Source organism: Maylandia zebra, linkage group LG16, assembly GCF_041146795.1.
Source record: "Maylandia zebra isolate NMK-2024a linkage group LG16, Mzebra_GT3a, whole genome shotgun sequence".
Lineage (NCBI taxonomy): Eukaryota > Metazoa > Chordata > Actinopteri > Cichliformes > Cichlidae > Maylandia > Maylandia zebra.
Genome location: NC_135182.1, coordinates 36,247,064 through 36,272,820, shown reverse-complemented (window position 1 = coordinate 36,272,820; position 25,757 = coordinate 36,247,064). Strand labels below are relative to the sequence as shown.

At 44.7% G+C, this 25,757-nt stretch overlaps 4 protein-coding genes across 8 annotated transcripts; 3 read left to right on the top strand and 1 right to left on the bottom strand.

The window, feature by feature from the left end:
* The first annotated feature begins 4,444 nt into the window (after positions 1 to 4,444).
* LOC101483052 (granzyme B) lies at positions 4,445 to 6,905 on the top strand. The gene is made up of 5 exons (XM_004566065.3): positions 4,445 to 5,399; positions 5,535 to 5,679; positions 5,854 to 6,001; positions 6,174 to 6,428; positions 6,525 to 6,905. Exons 1-5 carry the CDS (start codon positions 5,354 to 5,356, stop codon positions 6,675 to 6,677), a joined length of 747 nt encoding a protein of 248 aa, XP_004566122.2. The 5' UTR covers positions 4,445 to 5,353; the 3' UTR covers positions 6,678 to 6,905.
* Positions 6,906 to 12,293: 5,388 nt separating this feature from the next.
* LOC101487603 (granzyme B-like) lies at positions 12,294 to 13,770 on the top strand. The gene is made up of 5 exons (XM_012923235.4): positions 12,294 to 12,374; positions 12,510 to 12,654; positions 12,991 to 13,138; positions 13,235 to 13,495; positions 13,612 to 13,770. Exons 1-5 carry the CDS (start codon positions 12,329 to 12,331, stop codon positions 13,768 to 13,770), a joined length of 759 nt encoding a protein of 252 aa, XP_012778689.2. The 5' UTR covers positions 12,294 to 12,328.
* Positions 13,533 to 17,077, bottom strand: rabl3 (RAB, member of RAS oncogene family-like 3). 2 transcript variants are annotated; one of them, XM_004566062.5, is made up of 9 exons: positions 16,928 to 16,995; positions 16,449 to 16,575; positions 16,217 to 16,308; positions 15,669 to 15,798; positions 15,468 to 15,582; positions 15,223 to 15,373; positions 14,782 to 14,853; positions 14,115 to 14,153; positions 13,533 to 14,023 (listed from the first exon to the last, which is right to left on the bottom strand). In XM_004566062.5, the coding sequence occupies exons 2-9, from the start codon at positions 16,501 to 16,503 to the stop codon at positions 13,967 to 13,969; spliced, it is 711 nt and encodes a 236-aa protein (XP_004566119.1). In that variant the 5' UTR covers positions 16,504 to 16,575; positions 16,928 to 16,995; the 3' UTR covers positions 13,533 to 13,966. The 2 variants fall into 2 exon arrangements, with proteins under 2 accessions (XP_004566119.1, XP_004566121.1); XM_004566064.6 differs by lacking the exon at positions 16,449 to 16,575 and having other exon boundaries at positions 16,928 to 17,077.
* Positions 16,389 to 25,244, top strand: gtf2e1 (general transcription factor IIE, polypeptide 1, alpha). 4 transcript variants are annotated; one of them, XM_076875394.1, is made up of 6 exons: positions 16,389 to 16,519; positions 17,732 to 18,043; positions 18,141 to 18,298; positions 21,395 to 21,590; positions 21,769 to 21,998; positions 24,195 to 25,244. In XM_076875394.1, the coding sequence occupies exons 2-6, from the start codon at positions 17,754 to 17,756 to the stop codon at positions 24,638 to 24,640; spliced, it is 1,320 nt and encodes a 439-aa protein (XP_076731509.1). In that variant the 5' UTR covers positions 16,389 to 16,519; positions 17,732 to 17,753; the 3' UTR covers positions 24,641 to 25,244. The 4 variants fall into 4 exon arrangements, with proteins under 4 accessions (XP_076731509.1, XP_004566116.1, XP_004566118.1 ...); XM_004566059.6 differs by lacking the exon at positions 16,389 to 16,519 and adding an exon at positions 17,078 to 17,225; XM_004566061.5 differs by lacking the exon at positions 16,389 to 16,519 and adding an exon at positions 17,093 to 17,210.
* Positions 25,245 to 25,757: the final 513 nt, after the last annotated feature.

Here is a 25,757-nt window from a genome sequence, read left to right as displayed (position 1 = left end):
GAGCTCATTTCAAACAGTTTGAACTTTAAATTTTTTATATCTCAAATATAATCTGATATAATCACACACACACATCTGTGTGTATTATTAACCTAAATCAGATGAAATGTGTGCAGCATGAGGGACAAATATTCTGGAAACATGACTTCCTGTGTCGACCACCAGGCCCGTGTTAAACACAGGTTACAGCGTTACGTGAAAAAACTGTATAATACAGCGAGAGACACAAGCAAGCACAGCGAACCAACCAAACAATTAATCCTCCTGACAACTTTGCTGGCTTTGCTGCCAGGCGGACTTACTATATCTGTTAAGGAAGAGTTTTACTTGCTATAGCAAAGGGAGCCGGACAGCAGCAGTCCTCTGCCCTGGTGTCAAACGAGTCCAAAGAATCTGCTTCCCCTCACACAGTTTACACAAACACCCATTGTAAAAAACCCCTATGGTGTCAGGCACTAGGTGTGTGTGTGTGTGTGTGTGTGTGTGTGTGTGTGTGTGTGTGTGTGTGTGTGTGTGTGTGTGTGTGTGTGTATTCATATGCACGTGAGTGTGTGTGTGTGTGTGTGTGTTTGGGGTGTGTTTGTGTGACCTGCTCACCAAAAGGGTCATAAAGGCAGGAAGTTTGCTAAACAAGAAAACAGAACCCTCACATAGGATGTGCCTGTAATAAAACACTGCAGCCTCCCCCACGTTCAACAGGCTGGGGAGGGGTCAGAAACCAGAGGTGGGACCAAGTCATTGTTTTGCAAGTCTCAAGTAAGTCTCAAGTCAAGTCTCAAGTAATGTCAGGCAAGTCAGAGTCGAGTCTAAGTCACTGGTGTAAAAGTCCGAGTCAAGTCACAAGTCTGAAACTTTGAATTTCAAGTCCTTTCGAGTCTTTAAAAAAAACAAACGAAAAAATAATGTTGCAGTTATGCTAAATGTAAATATTAGACCATGTAATTTTAAAATCTGTGTTTTTCTCAACACATACAAAATAGTGAACTTAGAAAATATACACAAATTGTGAAATTGCACCTCTTTAAAATGCAGCTCAATTAAACCTAGCTCCAAGAATAATTTTCACCGACAGTTCTGAGATAAGCTGCATGTTATTCTTGGATGCGCTTGTAGGACCAGCTTTAAAATCGCATGACAAAAATATCATACATATTAAAAAAAACTGTATCACCAACGTAGCCTGGACAACATTTGCTAGTTAGATGAAGTCAGCCATCTCATCGTAGCATATTTATATGCATATTTATAATCATACGGTTCTTGGAGTGAGTGCATACACTCATGAAGTTTAGTAACTTCAGGTCACTGCAACAAGCCCAGGTACAGTTTACCGACGGATGGGTGCAGGACCTTGAAATGCACCGTGTAGAACGAAAGACCATCGTACGTATCATAAGTTTACCAGTCTCACAAATTGTCGTCATAAATACACATTCCTTAACCGTTTATTAATAGGACCTTTGAGCTCAACGGTAATTAATTAGCAGTGGAAATAATTTCTGGTAGCATCACAGAAATGCAGCAGTGACAATAATACTGTATGCTGTAATCGTACTGGGCAATTAGTGATACAAACAACCTGTTTTATCCTGTGAATAAAAGTATATGTTTTTGTCAATGTACCATAATAACAGAAGCGAAACACAATATTGTGTCAGGACAATTCACTATTTATGCACAATAAACAAAGGAGCATAGCGCGACAATTTCTGTTCAGCGCCAGACTTGCTTGTAACCTATATCACCAATTATGTTAAGAAAATGACGCATTAACTACAACAGCAGACTGACCTTTGTGTAAATGCTTGGAGCAGACTAACCTGTGAGCTGGAGTGTTCTGGGACGTTATATTTGATCTTTGAATGGCTGCAATCCAGTCGCCTCTTTGTTACTTCGGAAACATGGCTCGAACAATTTCTCTTCAACGACGTAATCCGATAACAACCGATCTCTTTACTCGTCGGCTTCTCGTGGCTGTCATGCGACCGGCTATTGCAGTTAATGATACAACAGCTTCTTGCCATTTTTGTGTTTCTTTTTATCGCTGTGTGACTGATTTCAATTGAAAGCCTGCGTGCGCTAGTACCGCTTGCCACGAGTTCCCAGAATCCTTTGCGGTTCTACCCGTGAATGACGTCACATTTTCAATCTCCATATAATATGCATGTTAAATTTTATATTTGGGGTAAAATATCAAGTCTTTTCAAGTAAACCGGTTCAAGTCCAATTCAAGTCCCAAGTCATTGGTGTAAAAGTCCAAGTCAAGTCACAAGTCTTAGAACATTTTTTCAAGTCAAGTCTAAAGTCATAAAATTAATGACTCGAGTCTGACTCGAGTCCAAGTCATGTGACTCGAGTCCACACCTCTGTCAGAAACAAAGGAATGTCTTTGATCCTACAGTTTGAACCAAGACTTACACATTTAAGTAACACAATGACAACATTTAACAATTTCAACCTAACAGTCACAAACTTCATTAATATAATTGTGGATCATATTTGACCTAAATGTTTGGGTCTTGTGATTTTAAGCATGCAGGTTCCATTATAAACACTCCAGTGCAGGTGTATATATAGTATATACATGTACACATCCCCATATGTATATATAGTATGTATGTGCGTATAGGTCCAGTGTAAATAAAAACCAGTTTATCTGCTTCTGCTCCCAGCTTTAACATGTACATAACAAATACACAGTACATATAGTTACAGTTATAGAAGTTACAGCACATATAAACATACCTGTTTATTTCATAATCAGATGAAAGCAGGGACCTCACAGCACAAGCATTACTCACAGCCTGTTGTAAGATCGTGGTGTACATTGTTATTAGGGGTGCAACGATACACAAAATTCACGGTTCGGTACTTTGGTGTCACGGTTCGATATTTTTTCGATACAAAAAATGTTCATGCCTTTTTAATTTGTCATTTATTAAAATTATAAATATATATTTTAACTCAAAAGTACAGTTTTTAAATTTAATGTTGCTGAAACAACAAAGTAATAAAAAAATAATCTATCTGATGGAGAAATCACTCATCTTTGGAAAAGAGAGTTTATTACAGAGAAATGGCTCTTTCAAAATAAAAGCTCTACTATACGCTTCTTCTGGGCTATATTCTCAGCAGCATATTAAACATATCAGGTCCCCATAAGGAGAATCCTGTGCTAACGGCTGTCTAAATGACTCGGGTAAAGTTTGTAGCATGCTGCTTGTTGTTTTTGTCTGCTTCCACTTGTCTTTGCACTAGGATGATGTCGGTGTAAATGTGCAGTCATATTCGTTGTGTTCCCACTAGTGCTGTCAGCGTTAATCTGAAATGACGTTAACGCCACAACACGGCAAATCTCCGTTAACGAGCTACCGCGGATCGCCCCGGATCGCGTGGGGCTGGACGGCGTCAACACGTTAACGAGCTAACTGCGCTAACACACTAGCTCCCACCCATGTAATTGAGCATTGCGTGGCACATCCAACATACTGTTTTACTTTAGTCCATGACGCGCTTACCTTCAGGGTCATACGTCACATGAAGACCAAAATAGTTCCAAAGACCAGATCTGAATGAGGGTGGGGGAGGTTCAGTTTGCCATGTTGCAACAAGATTAGCTTCTGTCTTGCTAGCTTGCCCTGCGCTCAGTGAATCTGCGCTCGACAGTGCAGCCTAGGCGGAGTAGTCGAGCGCAGATCCACTGAGTGCTCAACACAGACAGCATCGTCAGAAGGAAAGTTGATAAAATAGATTAAAAATGTTGTATTGTTCCATACATATGTGTACCGAACCGAAAGCACTGTATCGAACGGTTCAATATCGATACGAACATCGTTGCACCCCTAATTGTTATATATAGTATGTTTTTTATTTTTATTAATAAAAAACATCAAGAAGTCAAACGCAAAAGGAGACCAGACCACGGGACATGTTTAAACGAGGTGGTCAGAAGTTTCTGCACGGATCTAGATTATTTATATCAAAACAGACAGAACGTCATGCTTTCACCCAAAACAACAGATCAAAGCGTCACATCAGCCAGAAGCTCTGCAGAGCAGCCAATCATGACAAAGCAGCTCATTATAAGCTGTAGATTCAAACTGCTCTTCATATTTTTGTCCAGCAGAGGTCAGCAGAGAGGACTGTGTTGGAAAGCTTTGAGTAATGAACCATTTTTCAATAAAAGCTTCACAAAACATCATAATAGGAACACACAGAACACAGGGAAGCACAAACACGACGCCTGAGTGAGGACAGAGGAAAACTGAGACAATATAAGGACATAAAGGTGAATAGGGAGGGTGGAAGGGATCATATATGACAGCACAATACACGAGGAGGGGCAGTGTAAACAGGAAAGAGAGACGAGACGCAAGGATGCGACACAGGACAGGAAACCTGGGCTGGGAGTAACTTAGAAGGAAAAAACACAACTAAACTAAAAACTACGTACAAAAAACTAAACCATTACAACACAAAGACATCAGAAACACCATAAACTCAACATGCAGACACACCTCACACCTCTACCAGCAACCGCCCAGTCTCACTCACTAACGTCGAGCAAACATTAGAAAAAAACACTCCAGTTTGAATATATCCTGACCAATCAGGTTTGCTGATCACTATTACTTTTCCTTTGGAGCTCACCTGGTTTGTAGCTCTGACAGCGCTCATCTTGGTCCTCGTTGCACTGAGGAGAAAAAGTTAAAATGCAGCCAAAGCTGCACAAACATGAGGTCAAATGATTGATCACTTACATGTTAAACAAGCCTGGAAAGAAAATAGGAAATAGACCTGCAAAGACATCAAGCAATCACCTCTTAGGTCACCAAGCTCAGTAAAATTCTTCAGTAAGTTGTTTCATTTAAAAACTTTAAAGTATACACTAGCTTCTCAGAACTGTAACATTTTATTTGAGCAAGCTTTGGAGTGTGTAAGGCTCATGGTGAGAGGTGTGATCACCTTTGTGTGCACTGTGGTTAACATGACCTACATACACATTTCCATCCAGTTATTTAGCACCACCCAAGTAGCACAAGAGTAGAAAATGTGTGTGTCAGGGAGCATCAGGTAGCATTTCATTCAGTTCAGTCATATTTACATAGTAACAAATCACAAAAGCAGTTTCTTCCAGGCTCTTTGTATCATCCTGAAAACAGAAATAATGTTCTGCTGGTAAATGATTGGAGGTGTGTGATGCACCACCACCTGTTACATGCAGCGGTGCAGACAAAGGTGTGATATCCGTGCAGAAACTTCTGACCACAAAGTTTCTGTTGTGGGAGGCGTGTTATAAAAAGAGACGTGTGGAGTGGGGGGGTCACTGCAAGCCTGCAGCGTCTGTCCCACCATGATCTGCTGCATCCTTTACGTCTTTCTGCAAATCTCCCTCACAGGTAAGAAGACTGGCAGAGTTTCAATGACAGGATATTTTAGACCTGCGCTGAAATACAGTTTCCCACTTCTTTAAAGGCCAAAATGAAGAATTTTCTGTGGTCGCTGTTTTGATTTGACCTTTGCTCTCCTGTAAGGGGCTGCTGAGAGCGGCATAGTCGGTGGCAGGGAGGCAAAGCCCCACTCCAGACCGTACATGGTGTCAGTCCAGTATCGGGGAGTACATTCATGTGGAGGGATCCTTATTCAGAGGGACTTTGTTCTGACTGCAGCTCACTGCAAGTACGCTTTTTATATGGTGTATATATATAACTGTTTTTGTCTAACGGTGTTGGAGCGCTGCAACACACTGAGAAGACTGCATGGACCTTCATTTGTGTCGATATTATGATTCACACCATCCGTAGTATCAGTGCGACTGCAGACGCTTCTTTGAACTTTGTGTTTCTTGTTCAGAAATGAGACCTGGGGTTCTTGCACCGTGGTGCTCGGAGCACACGACATCACCAAGAAAGAGAGAACTCAGCAACGCATCGAAGTGGACGAGTATTTCGCTCATCCAGGGTTCACTGGACAATACGAATATGACATCATGTTACTGAAGGTAAAACTAAGAGTGTTTAAAGCTTCATAATAAAATGAATATTTGGGCTAACCTCACTGTGAAGCACTGTTGGCAGTATATCTGTCACGCTGCATTATGCAGTGAGGTAGGAGATATTATTTTAACCTAAAATCAGGAAGTAACTGCTCTCTCAAACACACTGTGTCCACAGTTGAAAAAGAAAGCCAAACTCAGTAAGAACGTGAAGACCATCGGCCTGCCTGAAGGAAAAACATCAGCTAACATGAAATGTGCTGTGGCAGGCTGGGGATGGACTACAGCTCATGACTGTCCCTCAAATGTGTTAAAGGAAGCCACAGAGAACATAGAGGCCACGTCTAACTGTGAAAACATTTGGCAACAATATTTTAATTCTGATCACATGATTTGCACCAACTTTACCAAAAAGAGTGGAGGCGTCTGCCGGGTATGTCACATGTGAAGCAGACTAACTACTGAACGTTTAGTGATGAATAATAACTGCTACTGACTGAGGGAAGTTTTTCTGTTGCCTGTTTTGTAGGGAGACTCTGGTGGACCACTCATCTGCAAGAATAAGCTTCAAGGTGTAACAGCTTACACCTCACCAGAGGACTGCACTGATCTCAGCTACCCCCACGTGTTCACTAAAGTCCGTTTCTTCATCCCCTGGATCAAGGAAACAATGAAAAAATAAAGGATTTTTTTTCAGGCATTAGTTTCAACATGGTTAATGTGAAACGTCTGTATGTTTGAATAAAAAAGAAGAAGTGTCCTGAATGACCGAGAGAAGTGAAACTAAACCAATGTTGTGTTGGTAAAACAAACCAATCATTTGCTTTAACTGTAGTTTTGTCACAGCTGAACTGAGGTGAATTAAACTCGGTTCTCTTGTTAACGACTAAATAATAAAGCTTGAAACATTTTTGGCCTCCCAGAATCTCTTTTTTAAATTGTTTTTTAAAATAAAATAAGTTCAACATTTCAGAGACTCTTGTCACGACTCTTTTTCCCTTTGCTCTGCTCACCACACTTCAGATGGGCGAGCGTGCATGTGCGTCTTTGTGTCGTTTATGTGTGTGTGTGCACGGCCGGGCTTGGTTCTGAGGCTGGCTGAGCCCTGTGGGGTGGGCCCTGTGGGGTGGGCCCTGTGGGGTGGGCCCTGTGGGGCTGAATCAATGGCATCATTGATCTTCGCACAGAATATCAAAGAACCATTAAAAGTGTTCATATTTTTCCTTTTTGTTCTTAAATTAATTGATTTTTAACATGTTGTTTTTTAAATTTTATTTTCTTCTTTATACATTTTTCATCCACATTTTCAGTTTTGTTCAGATTTTGCAGATTTTTCTTTTTCGGGTAGTTTTTACCAGCCGACCATTAAACGTGTTAAAGCCTTTGAGTTTGTCAGTGCTGAACAAGGTCAGAGGAAAAGAACAGGAGAACCTGGGATCACACCTCGGATACGGAACAATTCAAAACTGGGAAACATGTGAAAGCAAGCAGACAATAACACACACATGAGAAACTAACAGTGTGGTTGGATAAATGAAAGAAGGTAAGGCCTTCCAGGCCGGGACACACCGACAATAAACTGAATGAAAACAAAACTGTGACACAAACAAAATGGAAAATAGATTTTTAAAAACACAAACCCTAACCAAAAACAAAGATGTGATGACGAGGGATGGATGGAAGAAGGTGGACTAACAAACTGAGGGACACTGTGATTCCAGGGAGGACTGTCTTCAGGTTTTCCAACACTAAATCCAGAATCCTGGAGACAGGAGACAGACAAAGGGCCTATTAGAGGACGCCGGGCCCTCAGGAAGTTGTTGTGGATGTTTATGACATATATACCTGTGTGCACCAGACATATACTCACATATACACTATGTAATCATATATACTCGTATCCTCTCTCTGTACATCTGCACTGGAGTGTTTATATAAATGGAACCACACTGATAAGCTTTTAACCTGCATGTTTAAAATCCCAAGATCCACATCTTTAGATCAAATATTATTCACAAGTATGGGCTGGGCTGCAGCTGGGAGCCTCTCTGCTGCCAGCAGGTGGTGAAGCATCCATCTCTACCCCATAAAGTAAACACACTTTGCCTGAGAGTGCACCTGGGACACTTGTTTCCCATCTGCAGTTGCCAAAACTGTGAAAAACCCTTCTTTAACGGGTATAGTAGCCCACCCCTGACAGCGAACCCGACAAAGCTGTCAGGGAGAGGAATTGTTTTCTCTTTGCTGTATGTTTGATCGTTTTCCAGAGTTCTGGTCTTAAAACTGTCAAAAAAGACCCAAATAAATGATTGATGTTGGGAACAGCTCGGAGAGTGATGGATGTGCCAGAAGGTTATGTAACACCAGGGACGGAGATTTAATCAGAACAAAGTGCAAAACTGACAATTGACTGGGGCTCGCTTCACTTTGCTTTTCTGCTATTATTTATCTGTAAATGTATGTTTCTGCTGTTCATGTGCTTTTGTGTATTGAACTCATTTACAAGAATTCTAATCTTTTCCAGAGGATCTTTTTAAATACACTGAAAAAAGTTGGATCACCACATCGTTGGTGGGATAAGGTTATCAGGATGGCTTCAAAATTTGTGACCACAAAGTCTGTTTCTGATTGTTCGGAGACATTCACACCAGTCGTCTGCTGCAGGTCGTTTTGCTGGGCTCTGGAACCTCCTCCTTGATCCTGAGATTGTGCTGAGAGACGCCGTAAACCTGGGAATGGCACGTGTTGATGTGACATCTTGGAGCAGTCGGACCACCCTCTGTAGGGTCCAGGTACCAGCAGTGACACTGACCCCAGCAAAACTTGTGCATTTGGATCAGGTGCAGTGTTGAGGTTTGACCTGTGGATGGCGCCACACTGACACCGCCCAGAGGAAGAGGAGCAGTGTCGCTGCTGAAAGTGCTCATCATCTTCCTCCCACTGATGGGTAAAGGCTCTGTCTGTCTGTGGGTGTCATGTTCCTGGAGCATGCATGTCCACCCACACATCACTGAACTTTTCCTTAGAATCAAACTAATAACTGTTTGCAGAAAACGCCTCCAATTCCACAGAAACCACAAATACTCGTCACAATTTTATGGCTTTTCTGTGGAAATATATAATTTTCAAGTAATTTAAAGCTAAATTATTGAAAACAATATAGTTTACTGAAGAAATGACTATTATGTATATATATTAAACACACACACATAGATAGATAGATAGATAGATAGATAGATAGATAGATAGATAGATAGATAGATAGATAGATAGATAGATAGATAGATAGATAGATAGATAGATAGATAGATAGATAGATAGATAGATCGATCTCCTGCTCATTATGTTCTGTATATTCATGTCCATCTCACATCACTGACATTTTTCTTTAGAAACAACAAGCGAGCTCCGGAGAGAATAGAGTGGCACAAATGTGTGTAAGGTTCACAGTGAGAGGTGTGATCACCTTTGTGTGCACTGTGGTTAATTTGGCCTTGACACACACTTTCCATTCGGGTATTTACCACCAACCCAGACGGCTTACTTTAAAGCACATGCAGTCAACAGACAGCCGATGAGACAAACCCTCAGGACCAATGTTCAGGGTCTCATAAAACCACAGACAGTATAAAATATATTGTGTTTATATATAATTGAAAATATGAATATATGATACCTGGCAACTTGAACAACCACGGCAGAACAAGGCTAACGGCCAGATTAAAACACTGCACTCCCAGACTACTGCGGCCACTGACGACGTATCAGGTCTCACTCAGTCATGCCAATCGACTGGAGAGGCTGGTGAGCTCCTACGCGAGCACGTGGCTCGGACTTCCCAAATGCCTCAGCAGTGTTGGACTCTATACTGTCATTGCCTATCACTAGTCTGGTGGAGGACATTAAATGTGCAAAAGTGAGGCTTGAGATGTCACTTACGGCCTCCCGAGACCCCGGCCACATCTGTGCTACAGGCCAAATCTGCTCTTCACCGTCGTGACGTGGTGGGTCACGTCCAGCAGGGCAGAGGAGGATTTGGTCTTGGAGCAGTAACACCTCGGTGGCAACAGGCATCTGTAACCGAAGGTTGAAAAATGGTGGTGGAGGAGGTGCGTCGGCAGGAGGAAACAGCCAGACATGCCAGAGCCGTAGCGCTGGCCAAGCAGAGTCGCTGGATGAACTGGGAGAGTGTGGGAAAGAGGAAACTCTCATGGAGTGAAATCTGGGGAATGGGTCTAATAGACTACGTTTCATCCAAGCGACATACGATGTGCTGCCTTCCCCAATAAATCTGCAGCTGTGGTTTGGAAAGGACCCATCCTGCCCCCTGTGTACAGTCTTTATAGTTATCCTGGTCACGTGCAGCTGTTGCTGCCTTCCCTGTATCAGACGGCTGACCGAGAGGGTGATAGCAAGGGCCATGGACGCGGGACTGGAAGGCCCCGCACCCATGATGCCGTTGTTGGAGGTGAGATCGGCCGAGCTGGCAGGGGAGTAGCGGCGTCAGCTGTATTGTGACTTTCTTCGAAGGTGGAGAATATATCATGAAGTAATATTTTAGCAAAGGCCATATTAATCCAGCTGCTAATGAAATGTGCAGGATTATAGGGTATTACCAGAAGTGTTTTGCTTGTAACAGTGCACACGCCTGCCCAGTGACAGTCAGAGTAAGATGTAAGAAAACACATTCTCTAGTGCTTATTGGCTGTGGATTTTGTTTTTCCGTGATAAACTGTATCAGAGGTTATTGCAATGCTTAGCCAGACTGAAACTGTGCAGACCTGCAGAGAACGTTGCCTATTTTTACTCTGCTAAAAGAGAATAAGAGGAAACAGATTGGGGGTGAAAGAGCATTGAGACTGTAAGTGAAGTGCAAACATGAGTGCCTTAGAAGGGGTTGAACTTAACTGTCACTGTTGCAGGATAATAAACTTTGCTTATGCAGACAGGGCAGGTTTAGCCCTTCAGCCCTTAAAATAGTGGAGCCTGTGTGCTTCCTCTATGGAGATCGACACAGAAGGTGGTCTTGTGTACATCCCCCCATGCATGTGCTTAATAAATCATTGTTGTTGACTGGACCTGCTCTGAGTTTTGGTTGTTCTTTCTCAGCACATCAAGAAAGAATCGGGACACCAGCCACTCAAGCACATGTTGGATGGTTGTAGGACCAGCCGTACTCAGGGCAGATCCACATGGAGACACAACCAGGTCCTCAGGTGTGTAGCCGAGAAAGTTGAGAGCAAAAGAAAATCCATCATTGCTCAACCTTTCACCAACCAAGAGGAGCGTCAGTATCCATCAGCATTTGTCTTTTGTTAAAAAGGGCTGACATCACTCGTGCAGCTAAGGCAGTCAGCTAACCGCGAGACACGCCCAGGATTGATCAACCCGTGGTGGGCCTGCCTCAACAGGGGGCTTCAGAATCATAGAAAGCCCAACACTAGAATTTTCACTCTTCTCCCCTCTGCTCCTCCCTTTTTCTGGGAGGTAGAGCGTACAGCAGGATCCGGCGGGAGGTGTGGGATGCCAGATCAGGCGCCCCCCTTCCGGCTCTCCTCGCTCCTATCTTGTCTCTTTTGTCTTACTTCTTGCTATCACCTTTTCTATCCCTTTGAAGAAGTGAGGCTCTTTAAATATGAAAGAGATAAGTAGAACTTTTGTGGTGAATTGATAAAATAAACTGTGGAAAACTAAACAGCAGAAAGAAGAAGAGAAATAACATTATAACATAAACCAGTGACAGGGCCTCCTTGGGTGAGTGTCTAGTGATAATGGCCAAAACACCCGAGGAATCCAACGTCCACTACTGACGATGTGTCCTAAAATTTTAATATGACAATCCAGACTAGATTCCTAATCTCTAAACCCAACCAAGGAAGGTAAAGAGAAACTAAAAAATGGCAGAACAGCTTGTGATAAAAGACCGAAACAGCCTGTGAAGTTGAGGCACACAACGATGTCCCGCTGGTAAAGTTTCCTCATAGCAGCAATCCCTCAAGACCTTCTGTATATGAAGCACTGCATCGTAACATTTCGTCCTTTTATTGAATCGTGTTTAGATATATTTATATACATAATTGAAAATATGAATTAATAATAATAATAAATGAATGATCCAGACTCTAATTCATCCTGAAAACAGAAATAATGTTCTGCTGGTAAATGATTGGAGGTGTGTGATGCACCACCACCTGTTACATGCAGCGGTGCAGACAAAGGTGTGATATCCGTGCAGAAACTTCTGACCACAAAGTTTCTGTTGTGGGAGGCGTGTTATAAAAAGAGACGTGTGGAGTGGGGGGGTCACTGCAAGCCTGCAGCGTCTGTCCCACCATGATCTGCTGCATCCTTTACGTCTTTCTGCAAATCTCCCTCACAGGTAAGAAGACTGGCAGAGTTTCAATGACAGGATATTTTAGACCTGCGCTGAAATACAGTTTCCCACTTCTTTAAAGGCCAAAATGAAGAATTTTCTGTGGTCGCTGTTTTGATTTGACCTTTGCTCTCCTGTAAGGGGCTGCTGAGAGCGGCATAGTCGGTGGCAGGGAGGCAAAGCCCCACTCCAGACCGTACATGGTGTCAGTCCAGTATCGGGGAGTACATTCATGTGGAGGGATCCTTATTCAGAGGGACTTTGTTCTGACTGCAGCTCACTGCAAGTACGCTTTTTATATGGTGTATATATAACTGTTTTTAAAAAAGGATGTTATTTTAGCTGCTGCTGTTCTATCAGCAGTCACTGTGATAAAACTGTATCACAGCTGAACTGTGATACTGAGGACACACCATCAAGTTACATATAAATGAGTGGAAGGTGTTTGTGTGGAGTGATGGGCCACCACAGTTTTCCTGGGAGTCATTTTTCTAACGGTGGAGCGCTGCAACACACTGAGAAGACTGCATGGACCTTCATTTGTGTCGATATTATGATTCACACCATCCGTAGTATCAGTGCGACTGCAGACGCTTCTTTGAACTTTGTGTTTCTTGTTCAGAAATGAGACCTGGGGTTCTTGCACCGTGGTGCTCGGAGCACACGACATCACCAAGAAAGAGAGAACTCAGCAACGCATCGAAGTGGACGAGTATTTCGCTCATCCAGGGTTCACTGGGAACTTAAACAATGACATCATGTTACTGAAGGTAAAGTGAAAAAGTTTAAAGTGACCTGATTCCCTGTGCACTGGGTTCATGTGTTGAACTGATGCAGGAGCAACTTTCACTGATTCTCTTTGACAGTTGAAGAAGAACGCCACGCTGAATAAGTACGTGAGGACCATAGGACTGCCTAAGAAGAACGGGGAAACACCCGCCAACATTAAATGTGCTGTGGCCGGCTGGGGACTAACCAGAGCTAATGGATCTCGTTCAAATGTCCTAAAAGAAGCCACAGAGAAGATGCAGTTCAGCACTGAGTGCAAACACATTTGGCAAAAACACTTTAACTCTGGTCACATGATATGCACCAAGTTTACCAGACGGGACGGAGGTGTTTGCCAGGTAACGAAATAACAAAAGCAGCCCAGCAGCTAATAACTCAAATACAGGTTTAGTCTTTTATTCATGTAAAATGTGCAACCTTTACACAGATCGCTCAATCAAGTCTTTCTTTGTAGGGAGACTCCGGTGGGCCACTTATCTGCAACACAAAGCCTCAGGGTATAACAGCCTTCACCTTGGCAGAGGACTGCAATAATCCACAGTACCCGCATGTCTATACTAAAGTCAGCTCCTTCATCCCGTGGATCAAGCAAACAATGGAGGAGCAGGAATGATGCACGAGTCAGAGGAGCAGTAAAGCATATGTTCTAAAAACGTGTGGTCTCATTCATGATGGTGTAATAAAAAGCTCAAAGCGTGCCTCTTCATTCTGTCCTCAGCACCTTCTTCACATGTCATTTCCAGCTTTTATAAACTTTTCTAGATTCACTTCCAGCGCGTGTCTGAGTGGGCGGGGTCTGATCACAGGTCTCAGTCATAGTGCAAACTTTTGAAGTTGAACCGTTTTCTGTCTGTGAAGCCAGTCATCTGCAGAGAAAGTGGGAAACAGGTCACCTTCAACCTTTTACCAAAACTGCTACGACTCTGACTGGACAGAAAAAAGAGAAAACAAACTGACCTGACTGGGATCTCTGGTGAAATATCTTTTCTCTATTACCTGTTGAAAGGTTTAATACGAGTCAGAACACACGTACACGTCAAGAGAAAGGACTCCCATTAATGTGAGACATTTATCCTCCAGGTCTATGATTGAAAATAAACGTGAAGCCCAAATGATGTTTGTCCCTGTTTGACAGCTCTCGATAAATCCACACGTGTAACCGCAGCACAAAGACGGAGGTGCACACACGCGTGTGATGCTGCGTCCACACTAATGCATTTTTGTTTGAAAACGCAACCTCGTCTCTCCGTTTTGGCCTCCCGTCCACACTGAGACGCACACATTTGAAAACAGAGACTTTCTAAAATGATGACGCATGTTAGTCATGTGATGCAGTCATGTGACTAATTAAACAAAGATAGCAACAAAGAATTCTTTAATTCTCACTCACTGTTGCCACTTTGTACTTTTGTGTTACTCGCAGCAACAACTCCACCTCATTGTGAGTCCATTTAAAACACTCGCTGCTTTTCCTCCACATTTTGCCGCGACGTTTCGAAGAGCCGGAACGGCGTTTTCATCTGAAAACATTCCCCCCTAACCCTAATCAATCTGGGCTAGTGTGGACGCAGCCTGAGTCACGGCCTGCCTGACAGACCGCAGTGACGCAGCTCACAGCTCTCACCTTGTCAAAGAACCTGCTGAGTTTCACAGCGTTTGAGGTGCCTGCAGCCAGGTATCTGGGGTTGGTGCAGTCCTGGGAAAACAACACAACACCAAAAGCGTTCAGCTCCCGCAGTGAAACTGACCACAGCAGCTTCCACATGTTTTATTTTAGGCTGGAGGACCAGACACAGGACAGAGAGGAGCTTACTGATGCTGTGATGTTTATGATACATGTGTTGTTTTTATTGTTGCGAACTAGGATTTGTTTTTGACTGAAAAACGTAGGTGGTGTGTGAGTGTGTGAATCGCCGCTTTATTTTCATCATTAGTCTAGTTTCCTTTTTTATGAGTGCTAAACATGAGTTGTGCTTTATGTGAGAGATAAACAATGAATGAAACGGATTCATTGGTTTAAAGGAGCTGAAGCTGAGAGCTCGTAGAGCAGAGTGAGGCGACTTACAAGATTGATTTCTTCTGCATTGAAGTCTTCGGACAAGAAAGCCGTCCGAGTGAGGACTTCACTGCGCTTGTTTTCTGGAATTTGGTCAAACTTGGTCCCGATCAACAGCAAAGGCACCGGATTCTCTGCAAACTGCTCTCTGTCATAGTCGCTGCAGTCAAATATCGAAGCTTCCACATTAGCCATGTTTTCTGTTTATTATTCTGAATGAAGACGGGCGATGTCGAACACACAGATCTGCTCACCCGTTTGAAATGATGACTCCAGTTGGAGAGGAATCCTTATTCAAAGCTTCCAGTGACCAACGGTACAGATTCTGAGAGGACTTCTTATTGGTCAGATCGTGGACCAATATAATTCCTAAAAGAACCCAAACATGAAGAGCATGTCTCAATAACACGTCACTGATGAAATCAATGCTTTCAGATCTGTCTGTACGTGTTTACCGTTAACCGAGTTGTAGAAGACTGCTCTCGTGCTTTTGACGCTGCTGGCGTTGCCAACGGATCCTCCAACATCCCAGAGTTCAATGTAGAAGGTTTTCTCCTCTGGGGTTCCCTCCTTATAGTCTTGAACCTGGAGTAGAATAATTATTTCGACATCAATAGCTCATCGGGCGCCATCTCACTCTTACCTCTCTGCACATGCCTAAACCATCCCAGCCTCGTCCCTCTGATGGACTCATTTCTAAACCTGTCCATCCCGGTCACTCCCACCGAACACCTGAACACCTTCAGCTCTACCTCCTATCTTTTTGTCAGTCACCAAACTATACATCATAGCAGGCCTCATTACCTGCCCTCTCACTCTTGCTGCTATCCTTCTGTCACAGATCACCCCTGACACCCTGGTATTTAAACCTGTGCACCTGTTCCTTTCAGGTTCACCGTTACACCTGTCTCCCTCTCGTTAGTGTGTTCTGTCGTGTTTTATACGAGTTTAAAATAAAAGGCCAGCAGGGCTTTGTAAAGTAGAAGATGCTGGACCTGCTTACCCGCACATCTACAGAGCAGCCAACAGTCCACGATGGATTTCCCAAAACTTGATTCTGACATAGCAGATGGACCAAGGAAGACTTGCCAACCCCTGCAAAGAGCACAAAATGATACTGGATAAAAGGAGCTGATGCAAAGCACAGCAGGTTAAACATTTTTGTGTAGCTGATCGATATTAATGGATTTAAATTATGAATAGACTCTACAGCTGCTGCTGACTGGAAGACTGACCTCCACCGAAACATCGAGTCAGTTTACGACAGACTCGGCTTCCAGCAGAGCACATCTCCGGAACAACATCAGTGAGTATCCGTAATCATCTGTAGGGTGTGGCTCTCTGATTCGGCAAAACGTGTTTCTGTGGAATTTAAACTCTTGATGTGGAATCGTTTCACACCCAAACACTCTACTTACATCCACCTGCCGCAAAGTGACCGATGTAAAAATGACGGGTATTAAAATTCAGCGTCGCTCGCCGATGTACCTTTATTGTGAAAATTACCCGTGAGCTTAGACATGACAGGTGTGTTACGTGATGTTTATCCGTAGCTTTAACTGCCACAGCAGCAAACTGACCACAGCGTCGGTCTCCTACTTAAAGATTAAGAGTTTTATAAGTGAGCGAGTTCCGTTCAGAATAAGCAAGTGTCCTTATAAATAACAGCAGACAGTAGTAAAGGTTTTGCTTGTGAAAATAGTTCATAACTCACCGGAATCTCCCAAAACCAACACTTTTACCCTGTCAAGAGAGGCCATTTTTTGATAGACGCGATCAGGAAGTAAACAGTGTTCTTAAAACCACGCCCCATGAAAACAAAGCCATGCTATTCGCCAACATGCCCGTCACTCAAGCTTCTTCGCTTCTATGGGTGCAGTTTAGTGCAGCCGGGCCAACATTTCAGTTGGCCCGGGTTTATTTTTCATTTCCGGGGTCGTCGTCTCAAAATAAGAAGTGAAGCATGTTGGCTAACCCAGCAGCTAAAGGACCGTGACGTGCGTTTGTGTTCAGTGAGTTTTAGCGGTGTTTTTGTGAGTTAACGTCAGTGTGTGTGACTCTGAGATGACTGTTGGCACATAAACAATAACCGGTAAGGGTCGCGTTAACGCCTGCCGGGTTTCTGCAGGCCAACTCAGTGTTAGCGCTTAATTTAAATAAAAGTAACTTTATCGAGCTTTTATTAAAGATAAAGTGTGAAATAATAAGATGACCGGTAAACTATTAACACGCCGTCTTTCTATTGTGGTGTATTACATTAAAATGTACAATAACACCGGCAAACCGGATGCATTATGTTTTAGTCTTTGTTTGGATCTAAGCTAAGCTACGCTAGCTGTGATTGATGATTTGACATCGATAACGCGGCCGGGATTTTTCTCCTACTGGGTTAATGTGCTCTAGTATACCTTACACTTCCCTCTTAAATTTAAAGTTTTATACTTGGATAACTCTTCTGGCCCTGCTCCTCATCCCTGCCTTCCTGATGTTCTCCCCGCTGTCGCACTCTGCCCTGCAGCTCTTTCTCTCCAGACCCAAAGATGATTGAACCAGCGGTACTGACCGAGGTCCCCGCAGCTCTGAAGCGGCTGGCCAAGCAGGTCGTGAGGGGTTTTTATGGCCTGGAGCATGCTTTGGCGCTGGATGTGCTGATCCGTAACCCATGTGTGCGTGAGGAGGACATGCTGGAGCTGCTCAAGTATGACCGCAAGCAGCTGCGCTCAGTACTCAATACCCTAAAAGCAGACAAGTTTGTGAAGTGCCGCATGAGGGTGGAGACGGCGCCCGATGGCAAGACAACGAGACACAACTACTACTTCATTAATTACAGGTTTAAATCTCTGCTGTGTGTGTGTGTGTGTGTGTGTGTGTGTGTGTGTTGGACACTTTAGACTCAGTAGTCTTATTTCTGTCTTACATCTTTTTAGGGTACTGGTCAATGTGGTCAAGTATAAACTGGATCACATGCGACGACGCATTGAGACAGATGAGCGAGACTCCACCAACCGCGCTTCCTTCCGGTGTCCCTGCTGCTTCTCCACCTTCACCGACCTCGAGGCCAACCAACTCTTCGACCCTATGACAGGTAAAGGTGCAGACCAGTGCTGCTATACTGTAATATTCAACACGCTTGGATTTTTGAAAGCATTCTGGCAGTTTGACGGGACTTTAGTCCAGCTTTTATGGGATGAATAATTAATTAGAAGCTTCTTTACCGCGGGTGGGGAGAGTTCATATATATTTAAATAGCATGCTGCGTGCACAGAGAAACTTGTCGTTTTCTGAGTATTTGGTGCAGGTGGACGGCTCAAAACGGTGAGCGTGGTGCCTCAGCTTTGGCTCTTTCCTGTAGATCTTCACTGAGTCTTAAACCCTTTGGTTTGGAGCAAGGCCCCACATATTTCTGCTCTTCAGTAGTTTGTTTTTAAAACCAAGCATAAAGTAACTGAACTCGACGTGCAGTGTCAGCAGGAGGGAGGACGACACTCTTCATCTTTTTTTAAAAAATCAATAGATGCAGAACTTTCTCCCTCTGTGGACGTGTTTGCCCCTCTGTGATTATCCTAACCTGGTAAATCTGGCTCTCAGTTTATCTGGAAAATGTTTGGAGATATAATATGTGGGGAAAGCGAGGCAGGCGCTCACGACTGGCAGTGATTCACAGTGGATGTACAGAAATGAGTTTGTCAAAGTTAAATGAAGACTTCGGTATTTCATTGATACAAGGATCACTTTGTGATCTGATGTGTTGTTTTTTGTTTGCACTTCCATTATGTTGTGTGCTCCTCAGTTCACCTCTAGATGGCAGTAACAGCACATAGCAGGATACATTTAATGACAATTCCTCCTAATGAAACTATAGTGTGAACAGAGGATCGTGTACGTTATAGAGATAGAAGCATGAATTTTTGTTCATTGTCCATTTAATGCAGAGTTACTTCTAAAGCTGTGTGTGAGTGCACTTTGTTAGCAGCGCTACGTGGACATGAAAAGACTGCCATTGAAGCTAATGACGTGTACGTGGCTTTGTATAAGCTCCAAGTCGTACGCTAACATTCTGCCATGTTAAAGTTCACTTTAAATGTCTGTTATTTGAATAAGGATGAGTCATAAGCCTCACACATACTTGCATATGCTGCATAATGATGAGCTCTGAATGACACAGACCAAACGTAGGTGACCATGAAACAGTTTGTGCACTTTAAAAACCCAGAATCTTCACTTTTACGTCAGATTTAAATAGTTGGTAATCAATGACTTACAGCGGCCATGATGATGTCAGTACGCGCCCTTACCCGAACATTTGCTGTCTCCCTGCAGTCACACTGGAGCCACTCTCACTTTGCTGTTGGAGCTCGGTGCAGATATCCAGCAGGATTTTATTTCTGATCTGATGTTTTAAAGTGCTTCCTTTCCGAGCAGTGCACATTACTGTATTACGCAGGATGCAATGCATTTTGGGAAAATGGCCTCTCTTTGAATTTGGTTTTAGAGAAATTGAAGCAACATCCCCAGAACTGATGAACTGGGTTGTATGTGTGTTTGCTAAAATCCATCCATTCTCGTTCGCTTATCCTTGTCAGGGTCACGGGGGGTGGAGCCTATCCCAGCTGTCATAGGGCGAGAGGCGGGGTACACCCCGGACAGGTCGGCAGTCTGTCGCAGGGCCAACATGTGCATTAAAAATCCTGATTTGCATTAGAAACGTTGTCCACGTTGCGCTCTCTCTGCAAAGGTTTGTATTTGTTTGTGAGCTGTTTTCATTCATAAACTGCGGCAGCTTTAAGCTGTGACACCACGCTGACTGCCTGCCAGGGTCGGGGCTGACTGCCAACCATCCGGCTCGGCTTCTAGGACTCACACAGGAGTGGTCAACAAATCATTAAAGATGGTTTCTCATTTTCAGTGAATAATTCTGTCCAGTACTTGTGGTTTACTGGGATAAATGTTGTAAATAGTTGATGTTGTTGGCTGTCAGGTTGATTCACTGTAGAATCACTATGTTAAAATGTGGGTGTGTTTAAATGATCGAGCTCTAAGAAAAGACACAAATGGGACAGAATAGATGTGCAGTCTCGTCACTCTGGATAAATGAGCCATCAGTGTGTTTGTGATGACACGCCTCACGGTTCCTCTGCACCGCTTCCTGTCTCTGCTGCTTTGCCTCGGTCAGGGTTCAGCCTTCGGGTACCTGCAGCTCTGCTGGTAGTTTGATGGGCTGTTTTTGTCGGGCCAGCAACACTCAGCGTAACCTCACGAGGATCGGACACGACACTGCTGGTCTTCCAGCTCGTTCTGACCCACAAAGGAGAGCCGAAGCCCTGCAGCTCTGTTTTCACAGCGCGCCGTGAATGTTGTAACACGTGATCTTTTTTCCACTCACTCCACCTGACGTGCTCATTCCTCACCTTCGGCCAACATGTTCTCCACCTTTGTACAGGAAAAGCAGAATGTTTCAGTGCTGAGCCAGAGACCAGTGCCAGACCATTATGAACGTATTAATCATATTTACGTGATTTACTTTGTAATGATTTTTTCCAGTAATCTCAGCTTGGTGCCGCTTGGCACACATCGAGGATAAATAAGATCTTAATGAGGTATTTACCACTTTAATCTTAAATGCACAAACAACAGTTTGTACATTAATGAGACGCTGTTGCCTTTCAGTTGTTGAGCAGCCTCAGCTGTAACTGTTCACTTCATTTGCATTAATCTGGAGGTGCTTTAGTTGTAATAGTAGTTTTCGGGGTCTCTCATACACATAAAGCAGGCGTGAGCTCTGCGCTGCTGCTGGCACGGCTCCCGTTACTGAAGCTGAAATCGGCCAGAGAAGCAGATGGTCGAAGCGTGCCCTTCTCTTAATGGTAGGAAGCAAGTGTGGTGCGCACAGCATACAGTTTCCCTCGCAGGCGTTTCCTGTTTAATGCAAGAGTCTCTGTCAGCGCTCTTATTCCTGTTGTGTCGACGCAACCACGCCCAGCCTCCATGAAGACCAAGCCTGACCCCGATTGGTTATAAATCACCAAAATCAGAGCACAAATGGCACCAATGGCAACCAGCAGGTTCACTTCCTGTGATATATCAGCTGGTATGTAAAGTAGTTGGGGCCTAAACTTCTCTGCTGGTTCGGTCCATGCAGCGCCCTGTAGGCAGGTCTGTAATGATTGTTTTTCACCTGCAGGTACATTTCGCTGTACCTTCTGCCAGACGGAGGTAGAAGAGGATGAGTCGGTCTGTCCTGACGCCAGGACGCTCGTGGCGCGCTTCAACGAGCAGATCGAGCCCATCTACGTGCTGCTCCGTGAAACCGAGGACGTGAACTTGTCCCATGAGCTGCTGGAGCCTGAGCCTGCTGAGATTCCTGCTCTCAAACAGAGGTCAGTCTGCCTCGCAGCATCGCACTCGTCCGAACAGCTCACCGCAGTTAGCGGTTACGCTGTGGTGAGCTGTTGTCTGTAGCCACAGGAGGAACCGAAACGAGTGAACTGGGCACATTTTTCAGACTTAATCGTGTTAACTTAGCTGTAAATATTATTCGCTGACTCTTTCCTGCAGCCGAGAACGTGCTGCAGCATCAGGAGCAGCGAGCGGCCCGCACCGCGAAGCCTGGTCGAACAAAGGATCGACGTACGCTGATCTGTACACCCAGAACGTGGTCATCAACATGGACCAGGAGGAGCAGCAGAAACAGGCTGGCGACAGCAAGGCGCCAAAGGAGAGGCCGGTGTGGCTGACTCAGAGCACCGTACAGGGCGCTTACAACGAGCCGGACGTCCTCAAGAACCGTAAGTACAGCGCTGTCACTGCAGCCGCTCTCAGCTGAGGCGGATCAACGAGTCTGTGACATCTCTGTGATGGTTGTTTCATTTGTAGCTCAGTCATTATATTCAGACACACTAAACATAAACAGATACTGTTTAGAGCGGGTGTCCAGTTCCAGGCCTGGAGGGCCGGTGTCCTGCAGGTTTAGATGTGTCCTAGATCCATCACAGCTGATTTAAATGGCTGAGTGACCTCCTCAACATGTCGTGAAGTTCTCCAGAGGCCTGGTAATGAACTAATCGTGTGATTCAGGTGTGCTGACCCAGAGTGAGATCTACAAGCTGCAGCACACCGTTCTCATCTTTGTCTCTCGTGTAGAGTTTGTTAAAAAGATCCAATTTAAACGTCTTCACTAAATACAATAACATTTGAAAATGGACTCACAGAGTGGGATGAAAAACGTCTCCAGAATGTGCAGCTCGTTATTGAAGATGAATGAATGTAATCGTACTCTAAAGCACTGCAATCTCCGACTTCGTGAATTAGTTTAAGTTTAATTCAGCGTGAATTTCCTCCCAGACTCGGCGGCTGTTTATGTGATCGTTAATCATGAATGATGTTTCTCGTCCTCAGAGGGTTTGGTGTTTCAGGAGCGGGTAGCTTGGATGCTGCATGGACTGCAGAGAGCGCCGTTTTTGTGCTTTTCATCTCAGTCGGTGCTCAGTCTGTAGCTGGAACAGGTTATTACAGGTCAGCCAGGTTACCTCCATCTGTCAGAGCAGCCCTTCAACAAGTTTTCTTCTAATGACATTGGATCCTTACCCAAGGGCATGCAGCAATCAGACCTGGCCAGAGTACCGCTGAGCCATAATTGCCTAATTGGAATAATCAGGGCTTGGTTAGTGAGTGGCTGAGGCAGGATCACTCATAATAGAATCCATTCTTATGGAAATTACAAATTAGACATGTGGGTTGTGTTTTTGTCACAGGTGTGTCTCCGTTCATCTGCCTGCGGGTTTTACCCTGTGCTTAAATCCTGAGCGTGCATCGAGCTGTAAACGTGTTTCATGATCTGGTTTACTGAAAGAAGAAAGGGTCTGACTCCAGCTCCTAAATACAACTTATTCATTTGAACGTGTAAAGAAAAACCCAAATTCTGATACGATGCATCAAAAAACAGAAGATGTGGAGCTTCTTTGTCCTCAGCTGCTGAGAGGGAACGAGCGCGTCTTCTGTGCTTGCTGGTGGGGATGTGCACCTTGGCTGTTCTGATGATTTCAGTCAAGCGTGCGGAGCTTCAGCTGGTGAAAACTGAACACTGGTGTCGGAGGCTGTGCACCTGTGGGTGCAGGCTCTAAAGATGGAGCAGCTCTTTCAGCCCACACTCACTGGCTGACGTCACCCGCTCTGCCTGCTTTGACATCAGCGGGGATGTGGCACCTGCTACATCTACATAAAGTCAGGCTGGGCTCGAGCTCGCACGCCGAAACTGAAACGGTGCGCTACCATTCGTTAGAGAGCTCCGAGGGCTTCCCTGGGGGCAACTGCCCACCGTGGAACTGCCAGGCTTTTAGCATTGTGCCGGTTGAAACGCCAAGATGACGTTAAGCCAGGTGGTGGTTGGCATAGCAACTGCAGTTTAGCTCGTCTGAGCTGATTTCAGCAAGTTGGGAGGAAGTAGGAGAAGAAATTACCACTCGTGGTTTCCCGCCTCTCTGATAGGCTCCGCTGATCCTCAGCCAATGTTTCTGTTCATCTAGTTTCCCATCTGTGTAGACCAATCACAGAGCACGTACCTACCCTGGAACAGGTATCGATAAAGAAACCTGTTTCTAAGAACTTACTCACTCACTCTGAAGCCAGCACATTTCTTTTAAAACGGATTAATGTCGTTATCGGTCGTTCTTGGAGATCTCACGTTTATGTGTTGCAGCTGTTTGTCCCAGGCCACGCCTTCTTTTTGTGTTGCTGTGATGAAACATGGCAGCACTGAATGTCTGCCAAGAAACCGTGCAGGTGCTGTGTCATCCAGCCTACGCTCCAGTGAGATGTCCTGGATTGGTTAGAAGTTGCATCATGTGATGATAAATCTCGACCCCATGGTTACCTTACCACATGACACGGATGCAGAATAACAGGGTTGAAGAGCAGAGCTGTGTTGAAGTTGTGAGTTAAGCTAAAAATGAGAATGTGATCTAATCTTAATGTGGTTTTCACAGGTGGTGGCGTACCTGGAGCCCAGGATGGAGCGCCTGGTCCTGGCACCAGTCAGGTAGATGAAAACGAGGAAGTGATGCGCGCGCTGCTAATCCACGAGAAGAGGAGCGTTGCAGGCGCCGGTGCAGGCGGAGCCAGCGCCGCTGCGAGGGCTCTCACCTCTGCCAACGCCAGTGACTCAGACAGCGACACCAGCGAGTCGGACGACGACTCGCCCCCGGGTCCTCCTCCTGCCGCGGCCGCGCAGCATCGGGGCCAAGAGGAGGATGATGAGGACGACGATGAATTTGAGGAAGTGGGCGATGAGCCCACAGTGATGGTGGGAGGCCGGCCCTTCTCGTACAGAGAGGTGAGCCAGAGGCCAGAGCTGGTGGAGCAGATGTCTGCACAGGAGAAGGAGGCCTACATCGAGATGGGCCAGAACCTGTACCAGGACATGTTCTTCTGAGCCAGTCGGTCACAGCGTGGGTTCACTCCGCTGTGTCAGTGGGCATGTCTGTGCACACAGCTCGTTTAATCATGCTGCTCAAGTATTCAGCCTGCTTCAGCGTTCTTCGTTCCATTAATGAGGACGTACTCCGACAGTGTTGCCCCCCCGTGTAGTATTCTGACCCAAGTATTTTTAAATCTCCGCCCTACAACCCCAGAAGGAGCTGCCTAGCTGCACAGTGCCAACTGTTTTGTCTTTAGTTTGAATCTTGTTGCCTGTTTCTTTTATGTCCCGTTTAAATGTATCAGGTGTTTTACTCAGTAAATTTCAGCGCTCAGTTTCGTGGACGAGGAAAATAGATTTCTGCAAACAAGCACATGCAGCAGTGAGCTTGGAGAACTGGTAGAGGTGTGAGTGCTGGAGCTGCACACTGATGGAGAACTGAAGAACCTGCGAGGACGAAGCAGCTGGCTTTACGTTCTGTGATTTACTTCTTTTTTTTGTCTGAAACAAGTTAACAGACGGGACGTTTAAAAACTGGTCTCAGGCAGACGGAGCATGTGGCTAACAGTGAAACATTGCTTCTTTGGAGCAGTCTGTAATAAAAAGATACTGTGGTGAAGGAGGAGAGTCTTTATACCATAAACATACTTTTTGACCATCATGTTGTTCCTGTCTACTGTCACCAGGGGCGGTGTCATCACTGTGGTGTTTCTCAACGTCTTTAGGCTCAGTGCTTCCAGCTCTGAGCGTTTCACATGTCATACTCAGAATGATCCCTGTGAGTGTCGCCTACTGCAGCCAGTGACCGTATCAGATGACAAAACTTCTGTAAAGGTCATAAAACTTGAACGGCAAACTGCACAAATGCCACAAAGAAAAGCGACTAACAATCTTCTGCAGTGTTAATCTTGGGTTTTACATGTTCCAGCTTGTTACTGTTGCAGAGGCTAAAAACGAGAAGTGGGAGTTGCTTTGTCGACAGAGGAAACGTTTTGTTTGATTTATTCTGTGTTGCCGTAGCTGCAGTTTCAGCAGAGGCTCAGCAGCAGGTAAGAATAAAGCTTCTTCATCACCAAGTGGAAACGTGCACTTTGCACACCTGTCACTCTACCTGGGCTTCAGTGGTTTTAAT